Consider the following 17,054-nt stretch of genomic DNA (forward strand, 5'->3'; position numbering starts at 1 on the left):
ATTCTCACCGCAGTGTAACGAGTGGCAACTCAAATGCCACTAGTAACCCCACATGCCATTAAACTTCAGTGTTTGAAGTGGGCACTCAAAATGGTTCCTTGCCACTGCTGCCACCAAGGTTTATGAGCTGTAAAACTAGTTCCAAGCGATGCATAAAAAAAACTGATTGTCTTATTGCACTCACCAGGGTTTATAGTGTTGGGAAATGTAAAGATTACAGTTTTATGACTAGCACTGTTTTGTCTATTGTCCCTCCAAAAATGCTTAATTACCTCTAATTATCTTGGGAACTAATTGACCAGCTAAAAAAATAATGCCGTATTTGAAATCAGTGGGAAAAAAAGCAGCAAGGCTGACAAGTTTTACAGAGTTTACTTAAAAATTAAAAAAACTTTTTTTAAGAGCAGTGTCCAGAGTAGCCCAAAAAAGACTATCGTCTTTAAAATACATGAAACAATAGTTGTACAAGCCTTGCTTAAAATCTGATTCTGCCCTCACCTGGGATGTCGCGGCGGCAGGAGTAGAGGTGGGAGGCCATGCTCTCGCAGAACCACACCCCATGCTTGCCCGCCACCAGGTGCCACTTGCCCTTGCCGAGCACCCGGTGCGAGATCTTGTCGGCACTGAACACCGAGCTCAGGTTCCGCTGCACCTTGGTCAGCGGCTGGGGCGTCTGGTACACAAACTCATTCAGGTCCACCTGGGAAAAGGAGGGGAGTCAGTGGGAGGCCTTGGGTACCGCCAGGCTCTCGGAAATCTGTGCTTACTACTGGCCATACAGGAGAGGCAAATCTGCAAAACACGAAATATGTGCGTGCGGAAGTGTGATTGCAATCATCTTTGTACAGCAAGCAGCTTTTGCTGCTGATCATGAATAAAAAAAAAAAACAGTGCACAAAGCCATCGTCCAAAGAGAGCTGTTCTCAGCTGGCTGACAGAATCTGCCCCAAAAATCATACGAAAGGGGACAATAAAAAATAGGCATTCAGCAATCCATGCACTGCACTCAAAACTAAGAAAGTGGAGAACACTGGATACAACAGCGGGGCAAAAGAAGCTACGAAAAGGCATCGGCTGGAAGTGTGCCACACTGTTCCTGGACCGGCAGTGACAGAAAGGAGGAAGTAGCAATTGTGGTAACATGAGGACAACGAAGTGTGGTTTCAGTGGGCACCATGGCTCAACGCCGAAGCAGGAGGTGTGTGTGTGTGTGTGTGTGTGTGTGTGTGTGTGTGTGTGTGTGTGCGTGTGAGAGAGAGAGAGAGAGAGAGAGACAGAGAGACAGAGAGGGGGGGGGGGGGGGGGCAAAGTAATAAAAGGGGGACAATACGATGAATGAGCATGCTCAGACTCGGTGTGCTACCACCACCGATAGCTTTTATTACAGCGCTGTTTAGTATTAGACAGGGTGTCTAGCAAATTGCCTAATTCAATTTCCCTGACTTTTCCATGTTTTCTATGACCATTTTAGTCGAAATTCCCTGACCTATACAACAGGTGCCATTCTATGGAAATGGTCCGTGAAGCATTTAAAAAGCGTAGAGAAAACACATTCTATCGTAGGGAAAAACACATTTGTTGCAAGTGCCCTGATTCTCAAATTGCACTTTGATTAACTTCAGTTCGTTCAGCTTGAGGTTTGCTTGCCTTCAGTTACGGCTTCAGAGACCCTTGCGGGATAGAAGCTTCAAGTCACGCTTCAGCGAGTACTCCTGGCTCGACATGCAACGTGAACCGCATGGTGAGTTTTTGCGCGCGATTCGGGCACGTCGGCGTTGCGCGTGTGATTTTTTGACGCCCGCGTCGACGTTTCGCGCGCGCGACAGCTTCTGCCTCACTCAGAAAATGATGCGCGTGGCGAGCGGCAGTGGGAGGAGCCTGACGACTTGCGCCAATGGGGAGCCGCGCGCCTCATGGCGGCAGTTTCGAAGCGCTCGAGACAGCCAGCTGGCTCCGCCAGAGATGCTTAGGCTTACCACCCCGGGCAGGTATTGTATGGGCGCTTTCCCTAGCGGCGCGGATGATGTTTTATAGTAACGTTTTCGCCCACATTAAAAGCTCCTTTACTGCACAAGCAACTTCGTGCGTGCCTTGTGCAGCATTTTAGAGAGCGCTTAGAAGCGGTTGCTCGAGCTTCGCGGTCGAAGCCGCCGCCATGTTGCCGCCGCTGGCAGCACCGCGCGCAGGGTGTGGGTGGTTCCGCAGCAGCGTCAGTGCGCCTGTGACGTGCGCGGCGCGTTTTCGCGAGCAGGAAATGCCGCATGCGGTTCATGCTAAACCATGTCATGTTCCTTTTGGATTATGTAATTCTGGCTCCTGATGTCATAAGAAAGAAGTTCTTTCAAGATTAGCTCCCGAAAAAAGCTGCCTTTTAAAATTAGCTGGAAAAAAAGCGCGCTGTGCGTGTGATTTGGGCACCACATACACCGTCCCTCTGCGCAAGTGCACCCAGCAACCTAAGCCAGCTGCGAGCTGCGTGAACCGCACGCAGAGTTTCTGCACGCGATTCGTGCGCGGTATTTTTACGGCCGCGTCGACGATTTCGTACCTGCGGTGGCTCCTTTCCTGAACAAGCAAGTGCATTTGTGCCTTGAGTAGCATTTTAAGATTTTAATAAGCGGTAAAAGCGGTCGTTGGAGCTACCGCACTACTTTGCGACCGGTGCTGCCGCCATGTTGCCAGCGCCTGCCGCTCGGCACACACCATGCCGAGAAAACGTTTCATGCGGATCACGCTTTCGTCGCCCGCGAACGTGTTGCGTTCGTGTAACTTCTTGGTGGACTCCAAGACTGGTTTTCCCTATTCCAAAACAGTGTGGGCAGGCCCCGAAGTGGTTTTCCCTGACTGGTACTACTCGATTGAAAAATTCCCTGACAATTTCCTGACTTTTCCCGGTGGCTCAAAATTCCCTGACTTTTCCCTGTTCTCCCGGTTTTCCCGGTCGCTAGACACCCTGATTAGAGCACTGTTTAAAGTACAGTCGGCTCCTGTTAATACGAAGTCCGCAGGGACCAAAAAAATCTTTGAATTAACCGAAATTCCGATCAAAGAGAAAGCATGAGGGCAGCATTGTTATGGTCTGCAACACATTTCCCTTCTTGATTTCATTCAGAATCTTGACTTTCATTGCCAATTCGGGAATACAACACGGGTTGCCTAGATGGTCCAGACTTAATGTTAAATGAAGCCTGAAGCGCCCACCACATAAACTGCTCACACGACGCTGTTTGAAAGTAATAAATAAATAAATAAAATAAAGGCTGGAGAACCGGAAGGTGAGAGATCTGTACACTGGCGCTAGTTTCAACTGAACTGCCGCATTATCGAGTGCACATCTGCCTCAGTTGTGATAGCGCCAACATAGTGCAGAGTGCGGCGGTGCTTTGGTGCTTCAAATTTTGAATTCTATTGAGAGATGATGGTGACCCCGACACTTTTTATTCAAAATAACTTCCAATTAACTGACATAACGGGTTTTAGCTTTGAATTATCAGCCACTTCTTGCACTGAATTGCATGTAACATTAGCCGGACCAACACATCACTTCCAATTAAGTAGGGATGTGCGAATACTTGAATATTCGATTTGAAAATTTAATATCTACCGTATTTACACGATTGTAGGTCGACCCTTTTTTTCAAATTTGACAATCCAATGTTGGGGGGTCGACTTAGAATCGAAATCGAACCGTCTACCGCCAGTAACGGCAACTTAAACGAGAAATGTGCTATGAGGTGCGGACAGCTTTGCATCCTCGTTCCCATGGTTATGGTCTAAAGTGTGAACCGCATGGGGTGTTTTCTGCTCGCGAAAACGCGCTGCACTGCCGCTGCCGCGAATACCACCCGCATGCTGCGCGCTAGGCGATCGACGGCGGCAACATGGCGGCGTCACCAACTGGGAAGAGGTGCGTGTAGCTCCAGCGACCGCTTCTAACCGCTCTTAAAGATATCACTGAAGGCACAAACGAAGACGTTTGTGCAGGAAAGGAGCTGATAATGTGGTCAAAAACAACACTATAAAGCATCATCCGTGCTGCTATGGAAAGCGCCAATCATACATCTGCCACCACGGTAAGCCTAAACATCTCCGGCGGCGCCAGCTGGCTGTCCCGAGCGCTTTCAAACTGCCACCATGAAGAGCGTGCCTCCTTATTGGGGCAAGTCATCAGGCTCTTCCCACTGCTGCGCTCGTCACGCGCCATACCGAGGTAGAACTTAAAACGCTTGAAAGTAGTAGAAGCAAAAGTTGCCCGCGCAACGCCGACGCGCACGAATCGCGTGCAAAAACGCTCAAGAAGCGTTTTACCGTATTTACTCGCGTAATCCTCGCACCCCTAATGTGAGCCACCAAAACTTGGATTTTTTGGTTCCTCGCATAATCCTCGCACTCCCAACTTTGCAGCGGCGAAAGCTGCCTGCTCGCGAAACCCGCATAGTGCACGCGCTCTCCAACGCGCGCCCTCCTCCGCCGCCTCTCCGTTCGGCGGAGAGCGCTGTGTATCCAAGGCCATCCAGGTGTCCTAACAACCCGCATGGCTACTCCCTAACAGGCGCCCTAACACGCTACTCACACTGTCCTTGAGCCGGTTTCGCGTGTGCGCAACTAGACGGCGTTCGCGCAGCCCGCTGGCTAGGGTGCCTCGATGCGCGCCCGGCCAGGCCCGGCGTGCATCGAGGCGCCCTACCGCTGGCGTGTCGTCGTGTCGCCGTTGTGGTCCCGTCGTTGAGCAGCAGCAGTCAGCGAGTCACTCGCGTCAGTGGTGGATAGCTCGCTGCCATTTTGAGAACTTTTTGATCTCTTTGTTTTGTGCTTGGTGCCGCTTCGCCATGGGGAAGAACGCCAGCTACACTGACGCTTTCAAACTGAAAGCGATAGAGTACGCGATCGAACACGGCAACCGCGCCGCAGGCAGGCACTTCGGCGTCACCGACTTCAACGTGCGTTACTGGAGTAGGGCACGCACATGACGACGATGAGATAGGGCGCGCGCCAGAAAGCAAAGGCGGCAATTTCATGATCGCTGATTGACGGGAGACTGTTTAGGTTGTAAATAATAAAATAAAAAAGAAATAGCTGCTGTTGGCAACACTGAGCTTACATATACAAAAAACGACCGCTACATTTAGCGGGACTGGCAGAAGGCAAATTGGCAACACTGTGCATCAGATTTTTTTCCCCCGCATAATTCTCGCACCCCTATCTTCGCATTGACTTTTCCGAAAAAACAGTGCGAGGATTATGCGAGTAAATACGGTATTCGTCTCTAATAAACAAAATGAGTATTAGCAAATACCTTGATTCAATGCGCGGCGCTAATGTAGCCCAAATCATATCACATTGTTCAGTACACTTCCAAACGCGATGGTTGCTCAAAAGTAAATTGCACGCGGCCGCTTCCGTCAGCCGCCATGTTGTTTGTTTTGGTATCACGCGGCAGTGGCCGCTGCTGGTTGCTTTGATGGTTGTCACCTCGCAGCGAATGTGTTCTTCCCGCTCAATCCACGGCGCATGGTTATTCCGGATGCTTATAGAAAAGCTTTTCTTTTTTAACATCTACCGCGCATACCGCGAGCGCACGGCTCTTGTGGGAGCATCGATCATTGATGGTAGAGCTGCCAAGTGGGTTGACGGAAGTGCTTCTCTTTGTGATACAATTTTCTAGGCGGCGCTCGCATTTTTTTTTTTTTTTTTGAGAGATGCAATTTTTCGGGGTCGACTTACATTCGAGTCGAATTACGATCGTGTATATACGGTACTATTCGATTTTTCGAATAGTGCATTGGAGTTTCCGAGCATTCCCTGGCTTTGCGAAAGCAAGAGACGTTGCTGCACGCTACCATACTGCTGCTACACTGTTTGCCCAGCCAGTTTAATCCAAATTGCGCTTACGGCTTTTGATGAGCGCACCTTGCAGAGGACATAAATTTTATCCCGATGCATGGAGTAATCTGAGATTGCGTCAATAAGATCTTTTTTTCGAGCAGTGGACTCTGGCCGCCATTTTGAATTATGCGACCGGATGTTTACATGTTAGGGCTGCTTCTGGTAAAGATTGCTGCCATTTTGACAGCTCTTCCGTTAATTTAGAATCAAATGCAGTTCTGGCTGTTTTTAGTGCAGTTGGTGTATGGTTACTGCGTGTTTGCTTGTTTTTTAGACCACAGTGGATAGCGCAGGCTTGTGCACAGCAACTGTTGTGCGAGCTTTCCTTGCGCTACCTATTATTCACGCTTCACGCAGCTCATGCGCTTCCAAAGAAGTGCTTCATAGTGGTCCATAATTGTTTGTGGACGTACCGTATTTTCACGTCCTATTGTTCATGCCTGCAAAGTCGCTTTTGAGCTGCGAGGGGCTATATACTCATTGTATATGACTGCCAATGTACAGCAACTCGAGTGCAAGTCAACTTTTTTTTTTTCTTTCCACCAAATGCGTATCACGCCCCCTCCGGATTCTTGGAGTACCGCCGATGCGAGTTGATAACTGCGTTCTCCGGGTTGGAAAAGAACGTCATGTCTCCCGAATACGCGACGTAGCTTCTGCTTTTGCACAAATACCTATGAAAAATCGAGGCCCGAAAAAAGGAAAATTGATATTCGATACTCGATTCGATATTCTATTTAAGGGGGCACATGGGTCTTAGAGCTAAATTTTTTATTATTTGAGCTATTGTCATGAAAATTTGTAGGTTTATGTATTATGCTATGCTGATTTCAAATCTGACACCAGTTTTTGCACAAAGTGCAATGTTTTAATTTTAGGCTACTTTTATTGTTTACAGCTTTTGTCAAGTTTTTAGAAAAAATAGTTTTCTTGGTGGCTATAAATATCATGCTGGTGAATTGAGGAAGAACTCGTGAGTGCAATAAAAGCAGCCGCATGTTCCTCTCTCTGCTAGTTCAAAAGTTATGAATGTGAAAAGTTAGTGTTCAAAAACTACCATATTTTTAGTCTAATTACTTTTGATAATAAAAAATATCTTGATGCATAGGGCATTATCTAATGGTCTAGTTGCACTCACCAGCTATTCAGTCACTAAAAAATACAAGAATGACCAAAATCTCATCAGTATTAGTGGAGATAAGGTTGTCAAACGACTGCTCCAAGGCAAAAAAAGTCGAACTGAGAAAATCGCAAAAAACGAAATGCAATGTTGTGAATACTTTATTTACATACATACACATCAAGGAATGCAGCCAAAAGCATCAAAATGCTCCTGGGGAGTAATTTTTGTTGTTGATCAACAAACTCCAGAAGTTTGTTGATAGCCGACAAGTCAACTATCGTGTAAGTTGGCGCCGATACCGACGGCTCGGTGTTATCACTGCTACGGAGAGTCCGCAGCTTGCGCTCTGTGCCCGATACAGACGATAAGCCGGCTGTTATCGCCTCGGCTCGCTCATGAAGTCGTCGGCGATCGTCAGGAGTCATAAACGTTGTGTCAAGCCGCGTTCGCTGCTGCCGGCCGCTTTCACCAGAATCACTCGAACAGCCGGCGGTCGCGCCGAGGGCCGCCGCTCCGCCGACGGTCGCGTTGAGAGCCGCCGCTTCATCTGCCGCGGGTTGATGGTCGGTTGCGACGCCTGTTGAAGGTTCCCGAAGGCGTTCAGCTTGCTTGCAGCGTACCTTTTTGCGTTTTTTGCCGAATTTGTGAGCGCTGCGGAACTTTCGGTACGGTTTTGCCATGCTTCCCGTCCGACGGCTTTTTCAAAATGGCCGCGTTCAATTTGAAAAAGATGGCCGCGCCTGATGACTAGGGCCAATGAGGAGCGCCCGTTTCACCACGTGACGAGCAGGGACCAATAGTAAAGGCGCATTTGACGTTTTGTTTTGTTCATTTTCCCGGCTAAAAAAGCGGAGTCTAGCGCGCCGCCCGAGTAGAAAAAAAAGAAGAAAGAAGGCGCTTTCGAACGCTACCAACATGGTGGCTCTACGCCGCGTCGTTCAAGGACGGCGCGCCGCTCAAAATCGGCGTTTTCGACGCCGCTTCGCGTCATTTTACAGCTAGAAACGTACCGTTATTCGTCATTTTCTAAATAACTACGTGGATTTGGGCATCAAAACTTTACCAAGAGGTAGAAAATGACTTCGCGAACGCGAATATCGCTAAATTGAAAAATGGGTTTTTTCGCGATTTTTCGGCTCCAAAGACCCGTGAGCCCCCTTAAAAGTTACTGTTCAGCATTCGCACACCTCTACAATTAACCGAAAATTCCAATTAAGCAACTTCAAATTACAGGGGGCTGACTGCAACAGATTCAAGCGCCTGCCGTGAAAGCATTGAGTAGACACAAGCAGGGCGCGTGGTGAGAGCGGAGTTCCTCACCTGCCACCACTCCCTGTTGTAGCCGCCAGGGACGCTGTCCTTGAGATTGGTCTTGAAGAAGACGTTGCCGTCGCTGTCGATGAGCCAGCCCGTGCTGTTGTAGCCCAAGGAGATGCATGCGGGGGTCGCCTTGGAAGGCAGGCTGTACGACAGAGACACACAACTTCTCAGGAAAAGAAAAAAAGCACAGACACGCTCATGTACACCCAGCCCTCTGGGAAACACACAGTGGTATCATGATTAGGCCACTTCCCTAGGTCAATGCACAAACACTGCTCAGTTAAGAGGGGACACTGGTCTTAAAACAACTTGTTTTAATTTTCAAGTGAACTTTGCCAAACTTGTCAGTCTTGCTGTTTTCTTCCCACTGATTTCGAACATGCCACTATTTTTCCATTTGGTCAATTAGTTACCAAGATATTTAGAGATAACTAGCCATTTTTGGTGGAACAATACACAAAACAGTGTTGGTCATAAAACTGTAATCGTTATATTTTCCAATGCTATGAACTCTGGTGAACGCAATAATCGAAGCAGTTTTTTGATGCGTCGCTTGGAACTAATTTTACACCTTATTAAAAAGTGGTTTTAAATGGGCACTAAAAATGGTTTCTTGTCACAGGTGCCACCACAGTTTAATGAGCTGTAAAATTAGTTCCAAGCGATGCATCAATAAACTGATTCCCTTATTGCATTCACCAAGGTTCATAGCATTGGAAAATATAAAGATCAACGTTTGATGGCCAACACTACTTTGTGTATTTTTCCACCAAGAATGGCTAATTATCTCAGTAACTACTTGACCAACTGGAAAAATAATGGCATGTTTGAAATTAGCGGGAAGAGAACAACAAGACTGACAAGTTTCACAGAGCTCACTTGAAAATTAAAATGAGTTGTTTTAAAGGCTAACTGCACTCAAATTTTACCACGACCGAATTTATTTTGAATGTGTAGTAGGTACATGCCACCAAAAAGAGAAAATTTCAGTATTTTTTGTGGGGTATTTACGCCGGCTATCGTCACTGACATCATTGCCCAGGGCACTTTGTTTCGTAGCAGCGCGCAGCCAAAGTGTCATTCGAGGAGCCTGAGTGCACTCTGCGCAAGTGCACTTAATCATTTAATTAGGCACGTTTGACAGGGGCAAAACATTCAGGGACCTTTACAACCCAGCTCTACAGGTTAACTGAAAAGGCTCTTACGTGCTGTTTAGTGTCGCTAATCTGCACACACAGTATAGTTACTAAATGGTGTCATTCATTGGTGTCAAATTTTTGTTATTTTTACACAGTCAAACCCCGCGATTACGAAATCTCACGAGTGCGAAATTCCCATGGCAATGAAATATTTTTGGATCCACGGCGAACGTCCATAGACGCCCATGTATTTCATATCTCACGGCAACGAAATGTTTGAAGTGCGAATGCACTTTATAAGCGACCCTGAATTCCGGCGACCGCCGTCCGTCCGCATAGCAACAGCCGCGGGTGCGCACGCTCCTCGTCTTCCTTGGCAACGGGGGGAGATGGGCGCGCGCTGCCTGGCCGCTGACATGGCACATACCCACGTGGGGGATTGGCCAGGAATCTCCTCGTCTTCCTTGGCAACGGGGGGAGATGGGCGCGCGCTGCCTGGCCGCTGACATGGCACATACCCACGTGGGGGATTGGCCAGGAATCGGGCGTGAGAAGGGCTAATGCACCCGCTTAAAGGAGTACTGACACGAAATTTCAAAGCTGAGATCCGCTCTAGCAATCAAGTACAACGACAACACAAATAGGTGTCTGTGAATAAATGCATCTTTCTTTCTTTGTAGTTGTGTGTGTGTGTGTGATCTCTCTTTCGCGAACATTACCGAACCGCGCAAATTCAACTCGTGCATTCGCACTTTCACATTCTTCCCCTCGGGGAAATGCGGGGAATTTTTTTGGGAAGTGATCCCGCGTTTACAAAATTCGCTGGAAGTCCGGTCGGCATTTTACCTACCCACCTGAGGCTAACAGTGTACAAAAAGTGCTCAAGTGCATTTTCTTCGGACTCAAAGTGCATAAACGTTTGCAAAGCACGCCTGCATGGCCACCGCCATGTCTGTTTACAAAAAGACCGTGCAGCAGGGGGCCGTGGAGGCAGCCTCACAGTGACACCACCAGGGGGCGACACATGGTGACTCACGGTGCGGCCGCGCGGCTTCGGCTTGGGCTATACACTAGCTCACTACCGCTGAACAGCACGTGTGCGTTTGTTGTGTGTGCGGCGATCAGCGTGTTTGCTCTCAGTAAGATGCCTCCGCCAGCCCAAAAGCGGAAGTTTTTATTTCTACAAGATAAGGCTCAAGTCAGTGGCCCAAGTGGAGGAAGGGAGGATAGCGCCGACGAGTTTAGAACTGATGGAAGCTCGCTCTACCATTTTGAAAAGCAGGGAGGTCAATCTTTAATGGCACACGTGCGCAAAAAAAAAAATCTGACGGCTGTGTCCTTTCTGGACGTCAACAAAGCGGTGCTCACTTAGTTTTGTGGACAGCATTGCAACGAGACGCACTCTCTGGAAAAGTTCGTCAACAGAAGAAGCTGGACTTCGCTTGCATGCTCGGACATACGCGGTGCTGAGGGCCAAGGAGAAAGAAGTGCAGAGAAGGCGAACCTGCAAGGTGCTTTGGATGCGTTTGATGCGATCCTGTCGTTCTTAGGCATGCACGACGACTAGCAATACAGCACTTATTGTACTGTGAGAACTGAGCTGTGAAGTTGCTGCAAGGTAAGGCCTGCAAAGTAATACTATAACCTACTTTCAGAAAAGAATTTTCGGCTTGTGGCCGATTTTCTTGCCGTTTATGTTTCATTCTCGCAGCAACGAAGTTCCCGCAAAAGCGAATTTTTTGGCTTTCCCCGGCGGCTTCGTTATTGTGGGATTCGACTGTATTTGCCACGTAACCAGCGAGGTTGTTACATTTTATTGAAATGTCTGCCTTTATTGTAGTTTGGCAGAGTATTACGTATTACTCTAAGCCATTTCGTGGCGCTTGGTGCTTTGTGCCTAAACGCTGAGCCGCTCCACAATGTTCCCAATTGTGAACCAGCAAAGGAAGGTGCACATCGCCACACAGAAAGTGGCTTTGAGAATGTATTCCGCTCACTCTACAATGCACATACCATTGCATCGGAACTTGATCGCCTTTCAGCACAGCATGGAACCAAGCTGCAGCAGTGTGCAGTACAGCCAGCACCACCCATCGGTTCTACTAGCACAAGGCTTACTCAGCACCAAAAATGGCTGCGAGTGCCGAAGAGGCAGAATAGCTTTAATGGAAAACGGCAACGTTAGCTAGGCCGTTGCGCTGGCTTGCTACACCAGTTCGAGTGCCGTTAATCAAGAGCTCCTCAATATGCACCAGTTGCGAAGCTCCCCGTAGGCCCCGTGGATCAAAAACCGGTGTGCGGATGGCCCCCCTCCCCTGGCGGAAAACGGGAAAACACGGGGGCACATTGAATTGCCTGCCATCTGCCGCCGTAAGTCGTAAAAGAAAAACCGCGGAAACATAAGCATTCCGTACGGTCTATTTTATTTGCCTGTTCAGAACAGTTCTGTGAAGCTCCAAGAAGCTCCGTATTTTATTTGAGAGACCAATAACTTCAAAACGCAAGCTTTGTTTTGTTAAGTTGTGTTATTAAGTAAATGTTCAGCAGAGTTCAGTTTTTGTCCCCTTCTAAGTGCCAACGCGCCAATACTCAACAGAGCAGGGGCGCTAGTGAACGCCTGGCTTCTGATGCGTAACTTTGCAACTGGTATGTACAGAGGGCAACACACTTGTCTATAACACAGGTTTTGTACTTATAGCCTTATCTTGCCTCAGCCGAAAACCATTTGAAGAAAACTACTGTGTCATGATTCTGAAGTCTTAACCTCATATTTTGACTCAACATTTTTCGCAACAAGTTTGAGTCTGCAGTTTTGATAGGTAACTAGTTGAAGTTGAACACAGTGTTATAGGCAAGGGTGTTGCGCACTGTACTACAGTAGAACCTTGTTACGAGAGACACTGTTACAAGAGACCCTTGGTTACAAGAGACATTCGAATGAAGGTGGTTTGGTTGGTTTTCCTATGTTCGCCATGTTAGCAACATTGCATACAAGCGACCTTGGTTACAAGAGACACGTTTTTTGGTTCCCTCGAGTGTCTCTTGTAAGGAAGTTTTACTGTATATTGAAGAACTCTGCAGTCACTCCCCCGTGCGACCTGGACCGCACTCACGGGATGTCGATCCAGCCGGTGCCCTTGGGCTCGTGGGCCGAGATGCCCACCCGGGCGAGCAGGCTGTTCTCCGAGGTGAGCACCCAGACGACGTTGTCGTAGCACGTCATCTGCTGCACTCGGAAGAGGCAGGGCACCAGGTAGAAGGTCACCGGCCTGTTCCCCCTCCCGGTGGCCGTCACGTTGGCGCACGTGAACACGTCGCCCGAGCCCGTCACGTACCTGCAGGGACGACCACGCGCGACATGCATGTGAACCCTTTCCACTAAAAGTGCGACCCTGGGGTCACTTGCACCGACTGCATTGAGACAGCAAGTGCGGTGATGATGATTACAATGATGACTGGCATTCCTTTTGCGTTAAGCTGACGCACAGGTATTAGTGTACACGAAGGTATGGTGTGTGTTGTGCAGGGGAAAAACCAATGGAGAGCGAGGGTCCCTTTTGCAAAGAAAAAATAATATGGAGCGCAGGCGTACCCCAGAGAACTCCTGTTGCAGCCAGTGCCACCTATAACTAAACAGTTATTTGATAGGTTTTATGAAACTCTATAGCATGAAATAAGAAAGAAGACTATTTTAGGGTGATCGATAAGGATTAATTTAACAAACAAAGCTTCTAAAACCAACTGGTAAGCAGGCACTGCTTACAACAGGAGTTCCTCAGCAGAAATTTTCATCGCAAAAGGGACCTACCTAATCTGCCCCGAATGACACCTTTCTCTTCTAGTGCACTGTAACACAGGCACACCAAAAGTGCCATTCCGAAGATAAAAACAATAGTGAAGACAGCAAACAATGATGATTACAGATAATAGAAAATAATCAAAGGTCTGTACAGTCGAACCTTGTTAATTCAAATTGGTGCTGCGGTCCCGGCAAAGTTATGTGTATTTAAATAGCTTTCATTATTGTGAACTTCTTTTAATTTGAACAAATTTTTGGGCCCCTTCGAGTTCCAATTAACGAGGTTTGATTGTACAATAAAAACAGAAGTGACTGTTATAGTAAGGCTACATCCCCTTCTACAGGATTTCCCGCTCAATATAATCCAAACGCCAGTGAATATAATCCCAGCGCCAGTGAATATAATCCATGCGCCAACCAATATAATCCAGGCGCCAACCAATATAATCCAGGACCCACACAGTGCACACCACATGAGCGCGCTTTGTAATTTAGTTGGAAACCAATACCATCTGGGCGCAGTGTATTTTCATCCAAGTTAGATTAACTAGGTTACGTGACCAGTTTGACCAGACGACCTAAGAACTGCGCAATAAAACAGTCACGTGACTATCCAGCAATCTCGCCTAATTACTATGTGAATGCGACGATGGTGTCATGGGTATGAATTATCGGATTTAGATTGCTCGCTTAACTCGAAATTTTAGGGGAAACTGCCACAATGCCTAACTCTCGAAACCCAAGACGGGCACGTTCAGGTTTAATTATTTACCTAATATAGCTACTTAATTGATTATTCGTTAGTCATTGATTTGGATAAAAGTCAAATTGATGCAACCAGGGCTTGTGAAGTACCAAAATAATGGTCTCGATAAGGGGAATCACGTGGGAGAAATAAAAAATTGCTTCCTGCTTATGGTCATGAGATAGTCACGTTAGTCTAGATTGGGTTAAATGTCAGAATATTGCCACTAGGGCTTGTGAGGTATCAAATTAAACGACTCGATAAGTGGTATCACGTGGAACAAATAAAAAATAGCTTCCCGGTTGTAGTCATGAGAGGGTCACGTGAGTCATAGATTGGGTTAAAAGTCAAATATATGTCACTATGGCTTATGAGGTATCAAATTAAAGGGCTGGATGAGCGGAATCACGTAGCACAAATTAAAATTTGTTCCTGGTTATAGTCACGAGATAGTTACGTGACTCACAAATTGGGTTAAAAGTCAATGTGATGTCACTGGGGCTTGTGAGGTACCAAATTAAAGGTCTGGATGAGGGGAATCACGTGGGGCAATTTAAAAATTTCTTCCTAGGTACAGTCATGATAATAGTCACGTGATTCACAAAAGGGGTTAAAAGTTAAAGAGACGCCACTAGGGCTTGTGAGGAATCAAATGAAAGGTGTCGATGAGGGGAATCACGTAGTACAAATTAAAAATCGCTTCCTGGTTATAGTCATGAGATAGTCACGTGAGTCATAGATTACATTAAAAGTCAATATGAAGGCACTAGGGCTTGTGTGGTATGAAATTAAAGGTCTCGATGAGGGGAGTCACTTGGGACAAATTAAAAATTGCTTCCCAGTTATAGTCATGAGACAGTCATGTGAGTCATAGATTGGGTTAAAAGTCAACTTGATCCCGCTGGGCCTTGTGAGGTATCAAATTAAAGGTCTCGATGAGGAGAGTCGCGTGGGACAATTTAAAAATTGCTTCCTAGTTATAGTCATGAGATGGTCACGTGAGTCACATATTACGTTAAAAGTCCACGTGAGGCCAATTTCGCTTGTGGGGTATCGAAATAAAGGTCTTGATGAGGGGAATCACGTGGCACAAATTAGAAATTGCTTCCTGGTTGTAGTCATGAGGTTGTTACGTGAGTCAAAAATTGGTTTAAATTTCAATATGACGCCGCTATGGCTTGTGAGGTATCAAATTAAAGGTCTCGATGAGGGGAGTCACGTGGGGCAAATTAAATATTGCTTCCTGATTATAGTCATGAGATAGTCACGTGAGTCAGATTGGGTTAAAAGTCAACTTGATGTCGCTAGGGCTTGTGAGGTATCAAATTAAAGGTCTCGATGAGGAGAATCGTGTGGGACAATTAAAAAATTGCTTTCTAGTTATAGTCATGGGATAGTTACGTGACTCACAAATTAAGTTATAAGTCAATATGTGGCCACTGGCCTTGTGGGGTATCAAAATAAAGGTCTCGATGAGGGGAGTCACCTGGGACAAATAAAAAATTGCTTCCTGGTTATAGTCATTAGCTAGTCGCGTGAGTCACAGATTAGGTTAAAAGTCAATATGATGCCACTAGGGCTTGTGAGGTATCAAAATAAGGGTCTCGATGAGGGGAATCTCGCGGGAAAGATTAAAAATTGCTTCCTCGTTATAACCATTGAAATAGTCACATGAGTCATAGATTATGTTAAACGTCAATATGATGCCACTAGGGCTTGTGACGTATCAAATTAAATGCCTCGCTGAGGGAAAATCACGTGGGACAATTTAAAAATTGCTTCCTAGTTATATTCATGAGATGGTCACGTGAGTCACAAATTGGGTTAAAACTCAGTGATGCCACTAGGCTTTTTAGCTATCAAATTGAAGGTCACGATGAGGGGAAAGACTTAGAACACATAAAAAAGTGCTTCCTGGTTATGGGCGTGAGATAGTCACACGAATCATAAATTGGGTTAAATGTCAAAATGATGCCGCTAAGGCTTGTGCGGTATAAAATTTAATGTCTCTATGACAGAATTGCGTGAGACAAACTAAATATTGCTTCCTGTTTAGGGATCAGATAGTCTCGTGAGTTATAGATTGGGTTAAATGTCAAAGTGATGCCTCAGAGCTCGTTATCGTCCGCCCGAATGTAAAAAGAAAGTTACATAAGCGAGAAAGAGGCTGATGGTGTGTTGAAAAATTGTTAATTGTATTTCTAATGATGTGGCGTGACTCCTACGGATGATTAATCAGTCACGTGACTTACCATGACGTTTATTTTTCACGAGTAAAAGCATCATCGGTATCAAATGATCGCCATTCATTTGCTTGTTTGCGGTATGTGCAAAACAATTTCTCTTTGCAAACATTATTCCCAAAGATGTCGCATGATTTTCATGCGTCATGATTTAGTCACGTGACTCACCATGAGGTTAATTACATCACGAGTATTGGCATCATGGGTATGAAAAGAACCGTGTTGAATTGCTTGTTTATGTGATGCGGAAAAACTTATTGTCATAGTGAACATGTCTCCTTTTGATTGCGCATGACTCCTATAAATGATGAATTGGTCACGTGACTTACTATGAGGTTTATTACACGACGAGTATTGGCATCTTGGGTGTCAAATAAACGCTGTTTTATTCCTTCTATTCGAGATGTGTATAAGAATCTTGACATAGTGAATATGATTCCTTATGATGACGTATGACTCCAATGGATCATGAATTAGTCACGTGACTTACTATGATGTGTATTACATCATCAGTACTGGCATAATGGGGGTCAAATAAACGCTATTGAATTGCTTGCTTTCGTTATGTGAGGAAAAAGCCTGTTATTGTTAACATGCTACTTTAGAACTCGCATCACACCTATTGATCATGAAATATTTATGCGAGTTATAAGGTTTATTATGCCACGAGTAATCACATCATAGGTAAAAAATAAATGCCGTTGAATTGCTGCTTACATGATGTCAAAATGTTTTTCTTGTTTTGCACGTGATTACGGATGATATGACATCGTTCCTTATTATCATAAATATGTAATGT

The 17,054-nt window shown here is 46.2% G+C and overlaps 1 protein-coding gene across 4 annotated transcripts in view; it reads right to left on the reverse strand.

The window, feature by feature from the left end:
* The window catches only part of LOC144149297 (tectonin beta-propeller repeat-containing protein 2), a 67,257-nt gene that overhangs the window by 18,394 nt on the left and 31,809 nt on the right, over nucleotides 1-17,054 (reverse strand). For all 4 annotated transcript variants that reach the window (XM_077680863.1, XM_077680866.1, XM_077680862.1 and 1 more), the window contains 3 exons: nucleotides 12,582-12,803; nucleotides 8,330-8,471; nucleotides 499-700 (listed from right to left, as the gene is read on the reverse strand). In XM_077680863.1, coding sequence (XP_077536989.1) covers nucleotides 499-700; nucleotides 8,330-8,471; nucleotides 12,582-12,803 — 566 coding nt within the window. The remainder of the gene's footprint in view (nucleotides 1-498; nucleotides 701-8,329; nucleotides 8,472-12,581; nucleotides 12,804-17,054) is intronic.

The sequence above is a fragment of the Haemaphysalis longicornis genome, unplaced genomic scaffold (genome assembly GCF_048455015.1).
Source record: "Haemaphysalis longicornis isolate Haplotype H1 unplaced genomic scaffold, Haemaphysalis longicornis Haplotype H1 scaffold_8, whole genome shotgun sequence".
NCBI lineage: Eukaryota > Metazoa > Arthropoda > Arachnida > Ixodida > Ixodidae > Haemaphysalis > Haemaphysalis longicornis.